The sequence below is a fragment of the Haliotis rufescens genome, unplaced genomic scaffold (assembly GCF_023055435.1).
Source record: "Haliotis rufescens isolate VD_foot unplaced genomic scaffold, xgHalRufe1.0.p SCAF_113, whole genome shotgun sequence".
Classification (NCBI taxonomy): Eukaryota; Metazoa; Mollusca; class Gastropoda; order Lepetellida; family Haliotidae; genus Haliotis; species Haliotis rufescens.
This window is the reverse complement of record NW_025963795.1, coordinates 366,023-381,071: the sequence shown is the minus strand read 5'-3', so window position 1 is coordinate 381,071 and position 15,049 is coordinate 366,023. Positions and strand designations below refer to the sequence as shown.

At 41.3% G+C, this 15,049-nt stretch overlaps 1 protein-coding gene across 1 annotated transcript in view; it reads left to right on the top strand.

Moving 5' to 3' along the window:
• The first annotated feature begins 6,022 nt into the window (after positions 1-6,022).
• Positions 6,023-15,049, top strand: part of LOC124129571 (multiple epidermal growth factor-like domains protein 6) — a 58,727-nt gene continuing 49,700 nt past the window's right edge. Inside the window, exon 1 of the mRNA XM_048393082.1 lies at positions 6,023-6,178. Within this exon, the coding sequence (XP_048249039.1) occupies positions 6,163-6,178 (16 nt within the window). The 5' untranslated portion in view covers positions 6,023-6,162. The remainder of the gene's footprint in view (positions 6,179-15,049) is intronic.

Sequence of the window (15,049 nt, the reverse complement as noted above, 5' to 3'; positions counted from 1 at the left end):
AGAAACAACCGATGGCAACACCCAACAAGAACAGAAGAAAGCCTTCTCTCAGGTTGTACCGTGGTGGTTATGAATGACTACGATACTAATGTGAACATGCTTGTCTTAAAAGGCGGCTATGCGTGTCGTTAGAGGCGACTAACGGGCTCGGGCAGTCAGGCCCGCTGACTTGGTTGATGCATGTCATTGTATCCCAATTGCATGGATCGATGCTCATGATGTCCAGCACTAGATTGTCTGGTCCTGACACGATTAGTAGCAGACAGCCGTCATATAGCTGGGATATTGCTGAGCGCGGCGACAACAACACACAAAACTAATGCGACACTTTGTTCTCATTCAAATTGCCCAACAAGCTTAAACATTGCAGCAACTGGTAACTACAGGTTCTACTACACCAAATCAGTACCAGTTTGGAGAGTGCGGTTTTCGTAGGGAGCCTTCAGTGCAGATCGAGAGATATCTGCAGGCTGTGATTGGAGGATATTCTGTAAGATTTTTATGTCTTTCAAATGTACATCCATCCAGTTATTAAAATTGACTATGTTTTTCTATATTTAGTACTGTCTTTTTCAACATGATGACTTATGCTGAATGTGACCACAGCTATTTTCAAGTAGGTGACATTTGGTGCGAAACTGGGGGTGGTGTGTTTAGCTTCCGGTACTCGGAAAAGGAGCTGGCTAAGCTAGTCATTTTTATTTTTTTTAATGGTGCTCTAAGGCCAAACTGTGCACACACGTACAGGTAATAGCTGTTGAATGCTTAGTTATTTAAAAAAAAATCATAACGTTACTATAGAAGTCTATGGGAAAACATTTGGTTGTGTGTAACCTGAAGCGGATATGATGTCCTACTGTGTAGTTGTGTGGTGCGCGCTATAAATACATTACTGTGCCCTGGTTCAGTGTCACGGAGTGAGCGACGGACGCTGTACACACAGGGAAAGGGACGTAACAAGTGACGAATTACGGCGCCTTAGACGACTGGGCCACCCGTGCCCCAAATCGATATTACAGAATATCACAGTACACACTTTTGAGTGTATATGTTCTTTATCACAGAGAAACAACCGATGGCAACACCCAACAAGAACAGAAGAAAGCCTTCTCTCAGGTTGTACCGTGGTGGTTATGAATGACTACGATACTAATGTGAACATGCTTGTCTTAAAAGGCGGCTATGCGTGTCGTTAGAGGCGACTAACGGGCTCGGGCAGTCAGGCCCGCTGACTTGGTTGATGCATGTCATTGTATCCCAATTGCATGGATCGATGCTCATGATGTCCAGCACTAGATTGTCTGGTCCTGACACGATTAGTAGCAGACAGCCGTCATATAGCTGGGATATTGCTGAGCGCGGCGACAACAACACACAAAACTAATGCGACACTTTGTTCTCATTCAAATTGCCCAACAAGCTTAAACATTGCAGCAACTGGTAACTACAGGTTCTACTACACCAAATCAGTACCAGTTTGGAGAGTGCGGTTTTCGTAGGGAGCCTTCAGTGCAGATCGAGAGATATCTGCAGGCTGTGATTGGAGGATATTCTGTAAGATTTTTATGTCTTTCAAATGTACATCCATCCAGTTATTAAAATTGACTATGTTTTTCTATATTTAGTACTGTCTTTTTCAACATGATGACTTATGCTGAATGTGACCACAGCTATTTTCAAGTAGGTGACATTTGGTGCGAAACTGGGGGTGGTGTGTTTAGCTTCCGGTACTCGGAAAAGGAGCTGGCTAAGCTAGTCATTTTTATTTTTTTTAATGGTGCTCTAAGGCCAAACTGTGCACACACGTACAGGTAATAGCTGTTGAATGCTTAGTTATTTAAAAAAAAATCATAACGTTACTATAGAAGTCTATGGGAAAACATTTGGTTGTGTGTAACCTGAAGCGGATATGATGTCCTACTGTGTAGTTGTGTGGTGCGCGCTATAAATACATTACTGTGCCCTGGTTCAGTGTCACGGAGTGAGCGACGGACGCTGTACACACAGGGAAAGGGACGTAACAAGTGACGAATTACGGCGCCTTAGACGACTGGGCCACCCGTGCCCCAAATCGATATTACAGAATATCACAGTACACACTTTTGAGTGTATATGTTCTTTATCACAGAGAAACAACCGATGGCAACACCCAACAAGAACAGAAGAAAGCCTTCTCTCAGGTTGTACCGTGGTGGTTATGAATGACTACGATACTAATGTGAACATGCTTGTCTTAAAAGGCGGCTATGCGTGTCGTTAGAGGCGACTAACGGGCTCGGGCAGTCAGGCCCGCTGACTTGGTTGATGCATGTCATTGTATCCCAATTGCATGGATCGATGCTCATGATGTCCAGCACTAGATTGTCTGGTCCTGACACGATTAGTAGCAGACAGCCGTCATATAGCTGGGATATTGCTGAGCGCGGCGACAACAACACACAAAACTAATGCGACACTTTGTTCTCATTCAAATTGCCCAACAAGCTTAAACATTGCAGCAACTGGTAACTACAGGTTCTACTACACCAAATCAGTACCAGTTTGGAGAGTGCGGTTTTCGTAGGGAGCCTTCAGTGCAGATCGAGAGATATCTGCAGGCTGTGATTGGAGGATATTCTGTAAGATTTTTATGTCTTTCAAATGTACATCCATCCAGTTATTAAAATTGACTATGTTTTTCTATATTTAGTACTGTCTTTTTCAACATGATGACTTATGCTGAATGTGACCACAGCTATTTTCAAGTAGGTGACATTTGGTGCGAAACTGGGGGTGGTGTGTTTAGCTTCCGGTACTCGGAAAAGGAGCTGGCTAAGCTAGTCATTTTTATTTTTTTTAATGGTGCTCTAAGGCCAAACTGTGCACACACGTACAGGTAATAGCTGTTGAATGCTTAGTTATTTAAAAAAAAATCATAACGTTACTATAGAAGTCTATGGGAAAACATTTGGTTGTGTGTAACCTGAAGCGGATATGATGTCCTACTGTGTAGTTGTGTGGTGCGCGCTATAAATACATTACTGTGCCCTGGTTCAGTGTCACGGAGTGAGCGACGGACGCTGTACACACAGGGAAACAGAAACTACAGCTGTGGGGTCTTGTCCCCCGGGACCTGTCAATGAGTAACGTTGAAGGACGTTTGTACATAGCGCGACCAACGGGTCACTGGATCTTATATTACGTCCTACGCACCCCTGCACGCATTTGTAAAAGCAAACTTTTGAACATACTTTTACAGACGATCTAACACAATCCCTCACATACTCTTACACACACCCATGCGCTTAATCTTCAACACCCTTATACAGAAATCTTGCACGCAGACACTACACACAGAAATTATCATACACAGACTCTCAGATGCATGCACAGACACACACCCAGAGACAGACACACACACAGGCACACACACACACACATACACACATATATATACACACAGAGACACACACACACACAAAGACATTTGGTGTCGACCCACTTCGTCTAAGTTTGACCTGAAAGATTGGTACACCTATAAGGCGATGTGTGTTTTCTATGCTTGACAGTGATTATCAAATTAGATGACCTGGATATGGAGGAGACCTCACCTGAATTAGTCAGGGTTTATCTGGTGTCCAGCCACTGAACAAACATTGTGATAGTGACCAACACATGGAATGACTTTAGTATTTACATATAATAGTTTGATTCGCAGCACTAGTCTTCATATATTTTTACATCTTTATACAATACAGCTAAGACAGCCTTGGGTGTGTGCTCAAAGCCAGGCGTCGAAATGAGGGCGTAGCTATTGGGGGCTAGCCTTGAATCAAGAGAGGAGGAGAGAGCTGTGTATATTCCAGCAAGTATCAAGAGATATCAATGATGATAATAATGATAAAACAGTTCCAATCTGTGAATAAAAGCAATATATGTTATATTGGAGTATTTACGTCAAGTGCACACAGAATCATTACACATCATCATCTTTGTTTACTTGTTTTGGAGACTGTGTGATTAAGAATAATACAGATTGGGACAGCAGTAAGACAAGAACAATAAGGTAAGAAGTGTCAGTGAACTAAGGCGAGAAGTCAGTACAACAAGGTAAGAAGTGTCAGTGAACTAAGGCGAGAAGTCAGTACAACAAGGTAAGAAGTGTCAGTGAACTAAGGCGAGAAGTCAGTACAACAAGGCGAGAAGTGTCAGTGAACTAAGGCGAGAAGACGTCAACATGAAACATTAAACACTTTGAGGATACATACATTTGTTCGGGTTTTATGTAACGTTGCCAAAAGGAATACAGGTTGTTTCATGTGTGGTATGTCATAATGGTAAGTTCTCTCTGGTAGAAGGCCATAGCTGCCATTACACAATCTGTACACGTGGCCTGGTTGTCAAAGATTCCATAGAGTGGTAGGTAAATGTCGAGGGATCTGTCAAGCAGATATTCTACAAGAGTTTAATCATCTGCTCTGTGGTGAGTGCAATGCAACTCCAGAGGGAGATGAAATGATAACTTGGTCCATAACTGGACTTGCATGTTCCTAGGAGAGTAACATGGTGTCAGAACAAGGCGAGATCATGATAACCTTGCCACAGAGGTCACATCTTGTCACATCTTGTCTCCACATCTTGAGGCACACCTACCCACCAACAGTTGTGCACAGAATGCATACGGCTTGATATGCTATCTCTTTTTTAGCTAGCAATGTTTGTCAATAACCTTAGTTTACAGAGAAACTGAATAATTATAACATCTTCATAGATCATGACCATTATACTTGTGGATATGCAGTGCTCTTGTTGGTAATTACGGGAAAGGGTTTATGACTATCGTTGACATTATTTTGATTAATATAACTTCATACGTAGAGCGTCTAAGGTAAACTGAGTAATTAGATGAGGAACATGCCATTTACTGTGGTAAAGATGTTAAACATTCACAGCTGTAGTTTTAGTAATACTTTAAACAACATAATAATTTCGGCAAATGCGGCCAGCGTAGGGTGGTTGAATGTTCCCGATAACCGAACAACTTGCATGAAACGTTGTTCGGATAGGAAAATGAAACTATTGATGATTCATGACATTTCAAAAATAGTGTGGAACACTTGGGAAACCAATTTTGTCTTAGAATGTTACTTAATTGTTTTGCATAAATTCCCTTGTTTCCAAGTTTCCAAGTTTCCAAGTTTCCAAGTTTCAAAGTTTCAAAGTTCAAATTCAATAACCTGCAGTATTTTTTCTGATTTAGTGGAGTATGTCTCTGGTCTTCACATCATGTAGAATTAATGTATGGAAAGTTTGACGATAAAAAGTAGTATGTTATGCTAATCAACGCACCTGAAACCAGGGCATTTCCATGTTTAACAAACCTGTAGTGTTTCACAAATTCAAGGAAATGTTTCACTATATACTTCCATGTTGTTATAGCCTATAAGTGTGTTATTAGTTTCTTGTTTCAGACTAAGCTAATATTGTCCATGTGATCACAGAAAAAACAAGGTAACTAAATACAAGATGTAACATTTATTCCTACGTTTTGACACATTCTGTTTAGTTGTGTCAGAAAACACTGATTGTCTATTTGAGAAAATGATGTTTTCCTTGTTGTGGGGAAAATGAAACAAAACATTTTGAACCATGACACATAACAGGCCATACAGATGTAACTGTCAACACACCACGATTGGATTGTGCTTTTTGGAAACATGCTGATACATAGTCAGTTATACCACAGACAAGGACTTCAGCAGAACAGATTTTGTTGCTATTATTGAAGGGCAAAGAAGGTGAAAGAATATTGTAATATATTGTTGACTTTTCCAATTCAACAAACCTGTAGTGTTTTACGCATTCAAGCAGATTCACTTCACGCATTCATGTTATTATAGCAAATTAATTTGTTGTTTCAGATGGAGCTGTATAATTTACATGTCATCGCAAAGAAAGTAACGAACTACCATATTCAATATTTTGGTTACACCTTTTCATGCATTCTGTTTTGTTGAGAGTCACCGCTTGTGTAATACAGAATATGATGTTTTCCTTGTTAAGGGAAAATGAAACAGCAAACTTTGAACTGTGAAAGACAACATAACAGGTCACAGGGCCACACGGCTCCACACCAGCTGATACTGTCAGAAACCTGCACACCGCTGTATCACATGGAAGTGTATGTCCGAATACAAGGGTAGGTCGTTACTCATTAGGTTCTGTAAGTGTGTGTCTGGATACAAGGGCAGGACGTTACTAATTAGGTTCTGTAAGTGTATCTCAGGATACAAGGGTAGGTCGTTACTCATTAGGTTATGTAAGTGTATGTCTGGATAGAAGGGTAGGTCCTTACTAAGTAGGTTATGTAAGTGTATGTCTGGATACAAGGGTAGGACGTTACTCATTAGGTTCTGTAAGTGTATGTCTGGATACAAGGGTAGGTCGTTACTCATTAGGTTATGTAAGTGTATGTCTGGATACAAGGGTAGGTCGTTACTCATTAGGTTCTGTAAGTGTATGTCTGGATACAAGGGCAGGACGTTCCTCATTAGGTTCTGTAAGTGTATGTCTGGATACAAGGGCAGGACGTTACTCATTAGGTTCTGTAAGTGTATGTCTGGACACAAGGGTAGGACGTTACTCATTAGGTTCTGTAAGTGTATGTCTGGATACAAGGGCAGGACGTTACTCATTAGGTTCTGTAAGTGTATGTCTGGATACAAGGGCAGGACGTTACTAATTAGGTTCTGTAAGTGTATGTCTGGACACAAGGGTAGGACGTTACTCATTAGGTTCTGTAGGTGTATGTCTGGATACAAGGGTAGGTCGTTACTCATTAGGTTCTGTAAGTGTATGTCTGGATACAAGCGCAGGACGTTACTCATATGCATTAGGTTCTGTAAGTGTATGTCTGGATACAAGGGTAGGTCGTTACTAATTAGGTTAAGTAAGTGTATATCTGGATACAAGGGTAGGACGTTACACATTAGGTTATGTAAGTGTATGTCTGGATACAAGGGTAGGTCGTTACTCATTAGGTTCTGTAAGTGTATGTCTGGATACAAGGGTAGGTCGTTACTCATTAGGTTCTGTAAGTGTATGTCTGGATACAAGGGTACGTCGTTACTCATTAGGTTTTGTAAGTGTATGTCTGGATACAAGGGTAGGTCGTTACTCATTAGGTTAAGTAAGTGTATGTCTGGATACAAGGGTAGGTTGTTACTCATTAGGTTATGTAAGTGTATGTCTGGATACAAGGGTAGGTCTTTACACATTAGGTTCTGTAAGTGTATGGCTGGATACAAGGGTAGGTCGTTACTCATTAGGTTCTGTAAGTGTATATCTGGATACAAGGGTAGGTTGTTACTAATTAGGTTTTGTAAGTGTATATCTGGATACAAGGGTAGGTCGTTACTCATTAGGTTCTGTAAGTGTATGTCTGGATACAAGGGTAGGTCTTTATTCATTAGGTTCTGTAAGTGTATGTCTGGATACAAGGGTAGGTCGTTACTCATTAGGTTCTGTAAGTGTATGTCTGGATACAAGGGTAGGTCGTTACTAATTAGGTTAAGTAAGTGTATGTCTGGATACAAGGGTAGGTCTTTACTCATTAGGTTCTGTAAGTGTGTGTCTGGATACAAGGGTAGGTCGTTACTCATTAGGTTCTGTAAGTGTATGTCTGGATACAATGGTAGGTCGTTACTCATTAGGTTAAGTAAGTGTATATCTGGATACAAGGGTAGGTCGTTACTACTTAGGTTCTGTAAGTGTATATCTGGATACAAGGGTAGGTCGTTACTAATTAGGTTAAGTAAGTGTATGTCTGGATACAAGGGTAGGTCGTTACTAATTAGGTTAAGTAAGTGTATATCTGGATACAAGGGTAGGTCGTTACTCATTAGGTTCTGTAAGTGTGTGTCTGGATACAAGGGTAGGTCGTTACTCATTAGGTTCTGTAAGTGTATGTCTGGATACAAGGGTAGGTCGTTACTAATTAGGTTAAGTAAGTGTATATCTGGATACAAGGGTAGGTCGTTACTAATTAGGTTCTGTAAGTGTATATCTGGATACAAGGGTAGGTCGTTACTAATTAGGTTAAGTAAGTGTATGTCTGGATACAAGGGTAGGTCGTTACTAATTAGGTTAAGTAAGTGTATATCTGGATACAAGGGTAGGTCGTTACTCATTAGGTTCTGTAAGTGTATGTCTGGATACAAGGGTAGGTCGTTACTCATTAGGTTCTGTAAGTGTATGTCTGGATACAAGGGTAGGTCGTTACTCATTAGGTTCTGTAAGTGTATGTCTGGATACAAGGGTAGGTCGTTACTCATTAGGTTCTGTAAGTGTATGTCTGGATACAAGGGTAGGTTGTTACTCATTAGGTTCTGTAAGTGTATGTATGGATACAAGGGTAGGTCGTTACTCATTAGGTTCTGTAAGTGTATGTCTGGATACAAGGGTAGGTCGTTACTCATTAGGTTCTGTAAGTGTATGTCTGGACACAAGGGCAGGACGTTTCTCATTAGGTTCTGTAAGTGTATGTCTGGATACAAGGGTAGGTCGTTACTCATTAGGTTCTGTAAGTGTATGTCTGGATACAAGGGTAGGTTGTTACTCATTAGGTTCTGTAAGTGTATGTCTGGATACAAGGGTAGGACGTTACTCATTAGGTTCTGTAAGTGTATGTCTGGATACAAGGGTAGGTCGTTACTCATTAGGTTCTGTAAGTGTATGTCTGGATTCAAGGGTAGGTCGTTACTCATTAGGTTCTGTAAGTGTATGTCTGGATACAAGGGCAGGACGTTTCTCATTAGGTTCTGTAAGTGTATGTCTGGATACAAGGGTAGGTCGTTACTCATTAGGTTCTGTAAGTGTATGTCTGGATACAAGGGTAGGTCGTTACTCGTTTGGTTCTGTAAGTGTATGTCTGGATAGAAGGGTAGGTCGTTACTGATTAGGTTCTGTAAGTGTGTGTCTGGATACAAGGGTAGGTCGTTACTCATTAGGTTCTGTAAGTGTATGTCTGGATACAAGGGTAGGTCGTTACTAATTAGGTTAAGTAAGTGTATATCTGGATACAAGGGTAGGTCGTTACTCATTAGGTTCTGTAAGTGTATGTCTGGATACACGGGTAGGTCGTTACTCATTAGGTTCTGTAAGTGTATGTCTGGATACAAGGGCAGGACGTTACTCATTAGGTTCTGTAGGTGTATGTCTGGATACAAGGGTAGGTTGTTACTCATTAGGTTCTGTAAGTGTGTGTCTGGATGCAAGGGTAGGTCGTTACTCATTAGGTTCTGTAAGTGTATGTCTGGATACAAGGGTAGGTCGTTACTCATTAGGTTCTGTAAGTGTATGTCTGGATACAAGGGTAGGTCTTTACTCATTAGGTTCTGTAAGTGTATGTCTGGATACAAGGGTAGGTCGTTACTCATTAGGTTCTGTAAGTGTATGTCTGGATACAAGGGTAGGTCGTTACTCATTAGGTTCTGTAAGTGTATGTCTGGATACAAGGGCAGGACGTTTCTCATTAGGTTCTGTAAGTGTATGTCTGGATACAAGGACAGGTCTTTACTCATTAGGTTCTGTAAGTGTGTGTCTGGATACAAGGGTAGGTCGTTACTCATTAGGTTCTGTAAGTGTATGTCTGGATACAAGGGTAGGTCGTTACTCATTAGGTTCTGTAAGTGTATGTCTGGATACAAGGGCAGGTCGTTACTCATTAGGTTCTGTAAGTGTATGTCTGGATACAAGGGCAGGTCGTTACTCATTAGGTTCTGTAAGTGTATGTCTGGATACAAGGGTAGGTCGTTACTCATTAGGTTCTGTAAGTGTATGTCTGGATACAAGGGTAGGTCGTTACTCATTAGGTTCTGTAAGTGTATGTCTGGATACAAGGGTAGGTTGTTACTCATTTGGGTAAGTAAGTGTATGTCTGGATACAAGGGTAGGTTGTTACTCATTAGGTTCTGTAAGTGTATGTCTGGATACAAGGGCAGGTCGTTACTCATTAGGTTCTGTAAGTGTATGTCTGGATACAAGGGCAGGTCGTTACTCATTAGGTTCTGTAAGTGTATGTCTGGATACAAGGGTAGGTCGTTACTCATTAGGTTCTGTAGGTGTATGTCTGGATACAAGGGCAGGTCGTTACTCATTAGGTTCTGTAAGTGTATGTCTGGATACAAGGGTAGGTCGTTACTCATTAGGTTCTGTAGGTGTATGTCTGGATACAAGGGCAGGTCGTTACTCATTAGGTTCTGTAAGTGTATGTCTGGATACAAGGGTAGGTCGTTACTAATTAGGTTAAGTAAGTGTATATCTGGATACAAGGGTAGGTCGTTACTCATTAGGTTCTGTAAGTGTATGTCTGGATACACGGGTAGGTCGTTACTCATTAGGTTCTGTAAGTGTATGTCTGGATACAAGGGCAGGACGTTACTCATTAGGTTCTGTAGGTGTATGTCTGGATACAAGGGTAGGTTGTTACTCATTAGGTTCTGTAAGTGTGTGTCTGGATGCAAGGGTAGGTCGTTACTCATTAGGTTCTGTAAGTGTATGTCTGGATACAAGGGTAGGTCGTTACTCATTAGGTTCTGTAAGTGTATGTCTGGATACAAGGGTAGGTCTTTACTCATTAGGTTCTGTAAGTGTATGTCTGGATACAAGGGTAGGTCGTTACTCATTAGGTTCTGTAAGTGTATGTCTGGATACAAGGGTAGGTCGTTACTCATTAGGTTCTGTAAGTGTATGTCTGGATACAAGGGCAGGACGTTTCTCATTAGGTTCTGTAAGTGTATGTCTGGATACAAGGACAGGTCTTTACTCATTAGGTTCTGTAAGTGTGTGTCTGGATACAAGGGTAGGTCGTTACTCATTAGGTTCTGTAAGTGTATGTCTGGATACAAGGGTAGGTCGTTACTCATTAGGTTCTGTAAGTGTATGTCTGGATACAAGGGCAGGTCGTTACTCATTAGGTTCTGTAAGTGTATGTCTGGATACAAGGGCAGGTCGTTACTCATTAGGTTCTGTAAGTGTATGTCTGGATACAAGGGTAGGTCGTTACTCATTAGGTTCTGTAAGTGTATGTCTGGATACAAGGGTAGGTCGTTACTCATTAGGTTCTGTAAGTGTATGTCTGGATACAAGGGTAGGTTGTTACTCATTTGGGTAAGTAAGTGTATGTCTGGATACAAGGGTAGGTTGTTACTCATTAGGTTCTGTAAGTGTATGTCTGGATACAAGGGCAGGTCGTTACTCATTAGGTTCTGTAAGTGTATGTCTGGATACAAGGGCAGGTCGTTACTCATTAGGTTCTGTAAGTGTATGTCTGGATACAAGGGTAGGTCGTTACTCATTAGGTTCTGTAGGTGTATGTCTGGATACAAGGGCAGGTCGTTACTCATTAGGTTCTGTAAGTGTATGTCTGGATACAAGGGTAGGTCGTTACTCATTAGGTTCTGTAGGTGTATGTCTGGATACAAGGGCAGGTCGTTACTCATTAGGTTCTGTAAGTGTATGTCTGGATACAAGGGTAGGTCTTTACTCATTAGGTTCTGTAAGTGTATCTCTGGATACAACGGTAGGTCGTTACTCATTAGGTTCTGTAAGTGTATGTCTGGATACAAGGGTAGGACGTTACACATTAGGTTCTGTAAGTGTATGTCTGGATACAAGGGTAGGTCGTTACTAATTAGGTTCTGTAAGTGTATGTCTGGATACAAGGGTAGGTCGTTACTCATTAGGTTCTGTAAGTGTATGTCTGGATACAAGGGTAGGACGTTACTCATTAGGTTCTGTAAGTGTATGTCTGGATACAAGGGTAGGTTGTTACTCATTAGGTTCTGTAAGTGTGTGTCTGGATACAAGGGTAGGTCGTTACTCATTAGGTTCTGTAAGTGTATGTCTGGATACAAGGGTAGGTCGTTACTCATTAGGTTCTGTAAGTGTATGTCTGGATACAAGGGTAGGTCGTTACTCATTAGGTTCTGTAAGTGTATGTCTGGATACAAGGGTAGGTCGTTACTCATTAGGTTATGTAAGTGTATGTCTGGATACAAGGGTAGGTCTTTACTCATTAGGTTCTGTAAGTGTATGTCTGGATATAAGGGTAGGTCGTTACTCGTTTGGTTCTGTAAGTGTATGTCTGGATACAAGGGTAGGTCGTTACTCATTAGGTTCTGTAAGTGTGTGTCTGGATACAAGGGTAGGTCGTTACTCATTAGGTTCTGTAAGTGTATGTCTGGATACAAGGGTAGGTCGTTACTAATTAGGTTAAGTAAGTGTATATCTGGATACAAGGGTAGGTCGTTACTCATTAGGTTCTGTAAGTGTATGTCTGGATACACGGGTAGGTCGTTACTCATTAGGTTCTGTAAGTGTATGTCTGGATACAAGGGCAGGACGTTACTCATTAGGTTCTGTAGGTGTATGTCTGGATACAAGGGTAGGTTGTTACTCATTAGGTTCTGTAAGTGTGTGTCTGGATGCAAGGGTAGGTCGTTACTCATTAGGTTCTGTAAGTGTATGTCTGGATACAAGGGCAGGACGTTACTCATTAGGTTCTGTAAGTGTATGTCTGGATACAAGGGCAGGTCGTTACTCATTAGGTTCTGTAAGTGTATGTCTGGATACAAGGGTAGGTCGTTACTCATTAGGTTCTGTAGGTGTATGTCTGGATACAAGGGCAGGTCGTTACTCATTAGGTTCTGTAAGTGTATGTCTGGATACAAGGGTAGGTCGTTACTCATTAGGTTCTGTAGGTGTATGTCTGGATACAAGGGCAGGTCGTTACTCATTAGGTTCTGTAAGTGTATGTCTGGATACAAGGGTAGGTCTTTACTCATTAGGTTCTGTAAGTGTATCTCTGGATACAACGGTAGGTCGTTACTCATTAGGTTCTGTAAGTGTATGTCTGGATACAAGGGTAGGACGTTACTCATTAGGTTCTGTAAGTGTATGTCTGGATACAAGGGTAGGTCGTTACTAATTAGGTTCTGTAAGTGTATGTCTGGATACAAGGGTAGGTCGTTACTCATTAGGTTCTGTAAGTGTATGTCTGGATACAAGGGTAGGACGTTACTCATTAGGTTCTGTAAGTGTGTGTCTGGATACAAGGGTAGGTCGTTACTCATTAGGTTCTGTAAGTGTATGTCTGGATACAAGGGTAGGTCGTTACTCATTAGGTTCTGTAAGTGTATGTCTGGATACAAGGGTAGGTCGTTACTCATTAGGTTCTGTAAGTGTATGTCTGGATACAAGGGTAGGTCGTTACTCATTAGGTTATGTAAGTGTATGTCTGGATACAAGGGTAGGTCTTTACTCATTAGGTTCTGTAAGTGTATGTCTGGATATAAGGGTAGGTCGTTACTCGTTTGGTTCTGTAAGTGTATGTCTGGATACAAGGGTAGGTCGTTACTCATTAGGTTCTGTAAGTGTGTGTCTGGATACAAGGGTAGGTCGTTACTCATTAGGTTCTGTAAGTGTATGTCTGGATACAAGGGTAGGTCGTTACTAATTAGGTTAAGTAAGTGTATATCTGGATACAAGGGTAGGTCGTTACTCATTAGGTTCTGTAAGTGTATGTCTGGATACACGGGTAGGTCGTTACTCATTAGGTTCTGTAAGTGTATGTCTGGATACAAGGGCAGGACGTTACTCATTAGGTTCTGTAGGTGTATGTCTGGATACAAGGGTAGGTTGTTACTCATTAGGTTCTGTAAGTGTGTGTCTGGATGCAAGGGTAGGTCGTTACTCATTAGGTTCTGTAAGTGTATGTCTGGATACAAGGGCAGGACGTTTCTCATTAGGTTCTGTAAGTGTATGTCTGGATACAAGGACAGGTCTTTACTCATTAGGTTCTGTAAGTGTGTGTCTGGATACAAGGGTAGGTCGTTACTCATTAGGTTCTGTAAGTGTATGTCTGGATACAAGGGTAGGTCGTTACTCATTAGGTTCTGTAAGTGTATGTCTGGATACAAGGGCAGGTCGTTACTCATTAGGTTCTGTAAGTGTATGTCTGGATACAAGGGCAGGTCGTTACTCATTAGGTTCTGTAAGTGTATGTCTGGATACAAGGGTAGGTCGTTACTCATTAGGTTCTGTAAGTGTATGTCTGGATACAAGGGTAGGTCGTTACTCATTAGGTTCTGTAAGTGTATGTCTGGATACAAGGGTAGGTTGTTACTCATTTGGGTAAGTAAGTGTATGTCTGGATACAAGGGTAGGTTGTTACTAATTAGGTTATGTAAGTGTATGTCTGGATACAAGGGTAGGTCGTTACTCATTAGGTTCTGTAAGTGTATGTCTGGATACAAGGGCAGGTCGTTACTCATTAGGTTCTGTAAGTGTATGTCTGGATACAAGGGCAGGTCGTTACTCATTAGGTTCTGTAAGTGTATGTCTGGATACAAGGGTAGGTCGTTACTCATTAGGTTCTGTAGGTGTATGTCTGGATACAAGGGCAGGTCGTTACTCATTAGGTTCTGTAAGTGTATGTCTGGATACAAGGGTAGGTCTTTACTCATTAGGTTCTGTAAGTGTATCTCTGGATACAAGGGTAGGTCGTTACTCATTAGGTTCTGTAAGTGTATGTCTGGATACAAGGGTAGGACGTTACTCATTAGGTTCTGTAAGTGTATGTCTGGATACAAGGGTAGGTCGTTACTAATTAGGTTCTGTAAGTGTATGTCTGGATACAAGGGTAGGTCGTTACTCATTAGGTTCTGTAAGTGTATGTCTGGATACAAGGGTAGGACGTTACTCATTAGGTTCTGTAAGTGTATGTCTGGATACAAGGGTAGGTTGTTACTCATTAGGTTCTGTAAGTGTATGTCTGGATACAAGGGTAGGTCGTTACTCATTAGGTTCTGTAAGTGTATGTCTGGATACAAGGGTAGGTCGTTACTCATTAGGTTCTGTAAGTGTATGTCTGGATACAAGGGTAGGTCGTTACTCATTAGGTTCTGTAAGTGTATGTCTGGATACAAGGGTAGGTCGTTACTCATTAGGTTCTGTAAGTGTATGTCTGGATACAAGGGTAGGTCGTTACTCATTAGGTTCTGTAAGTGTA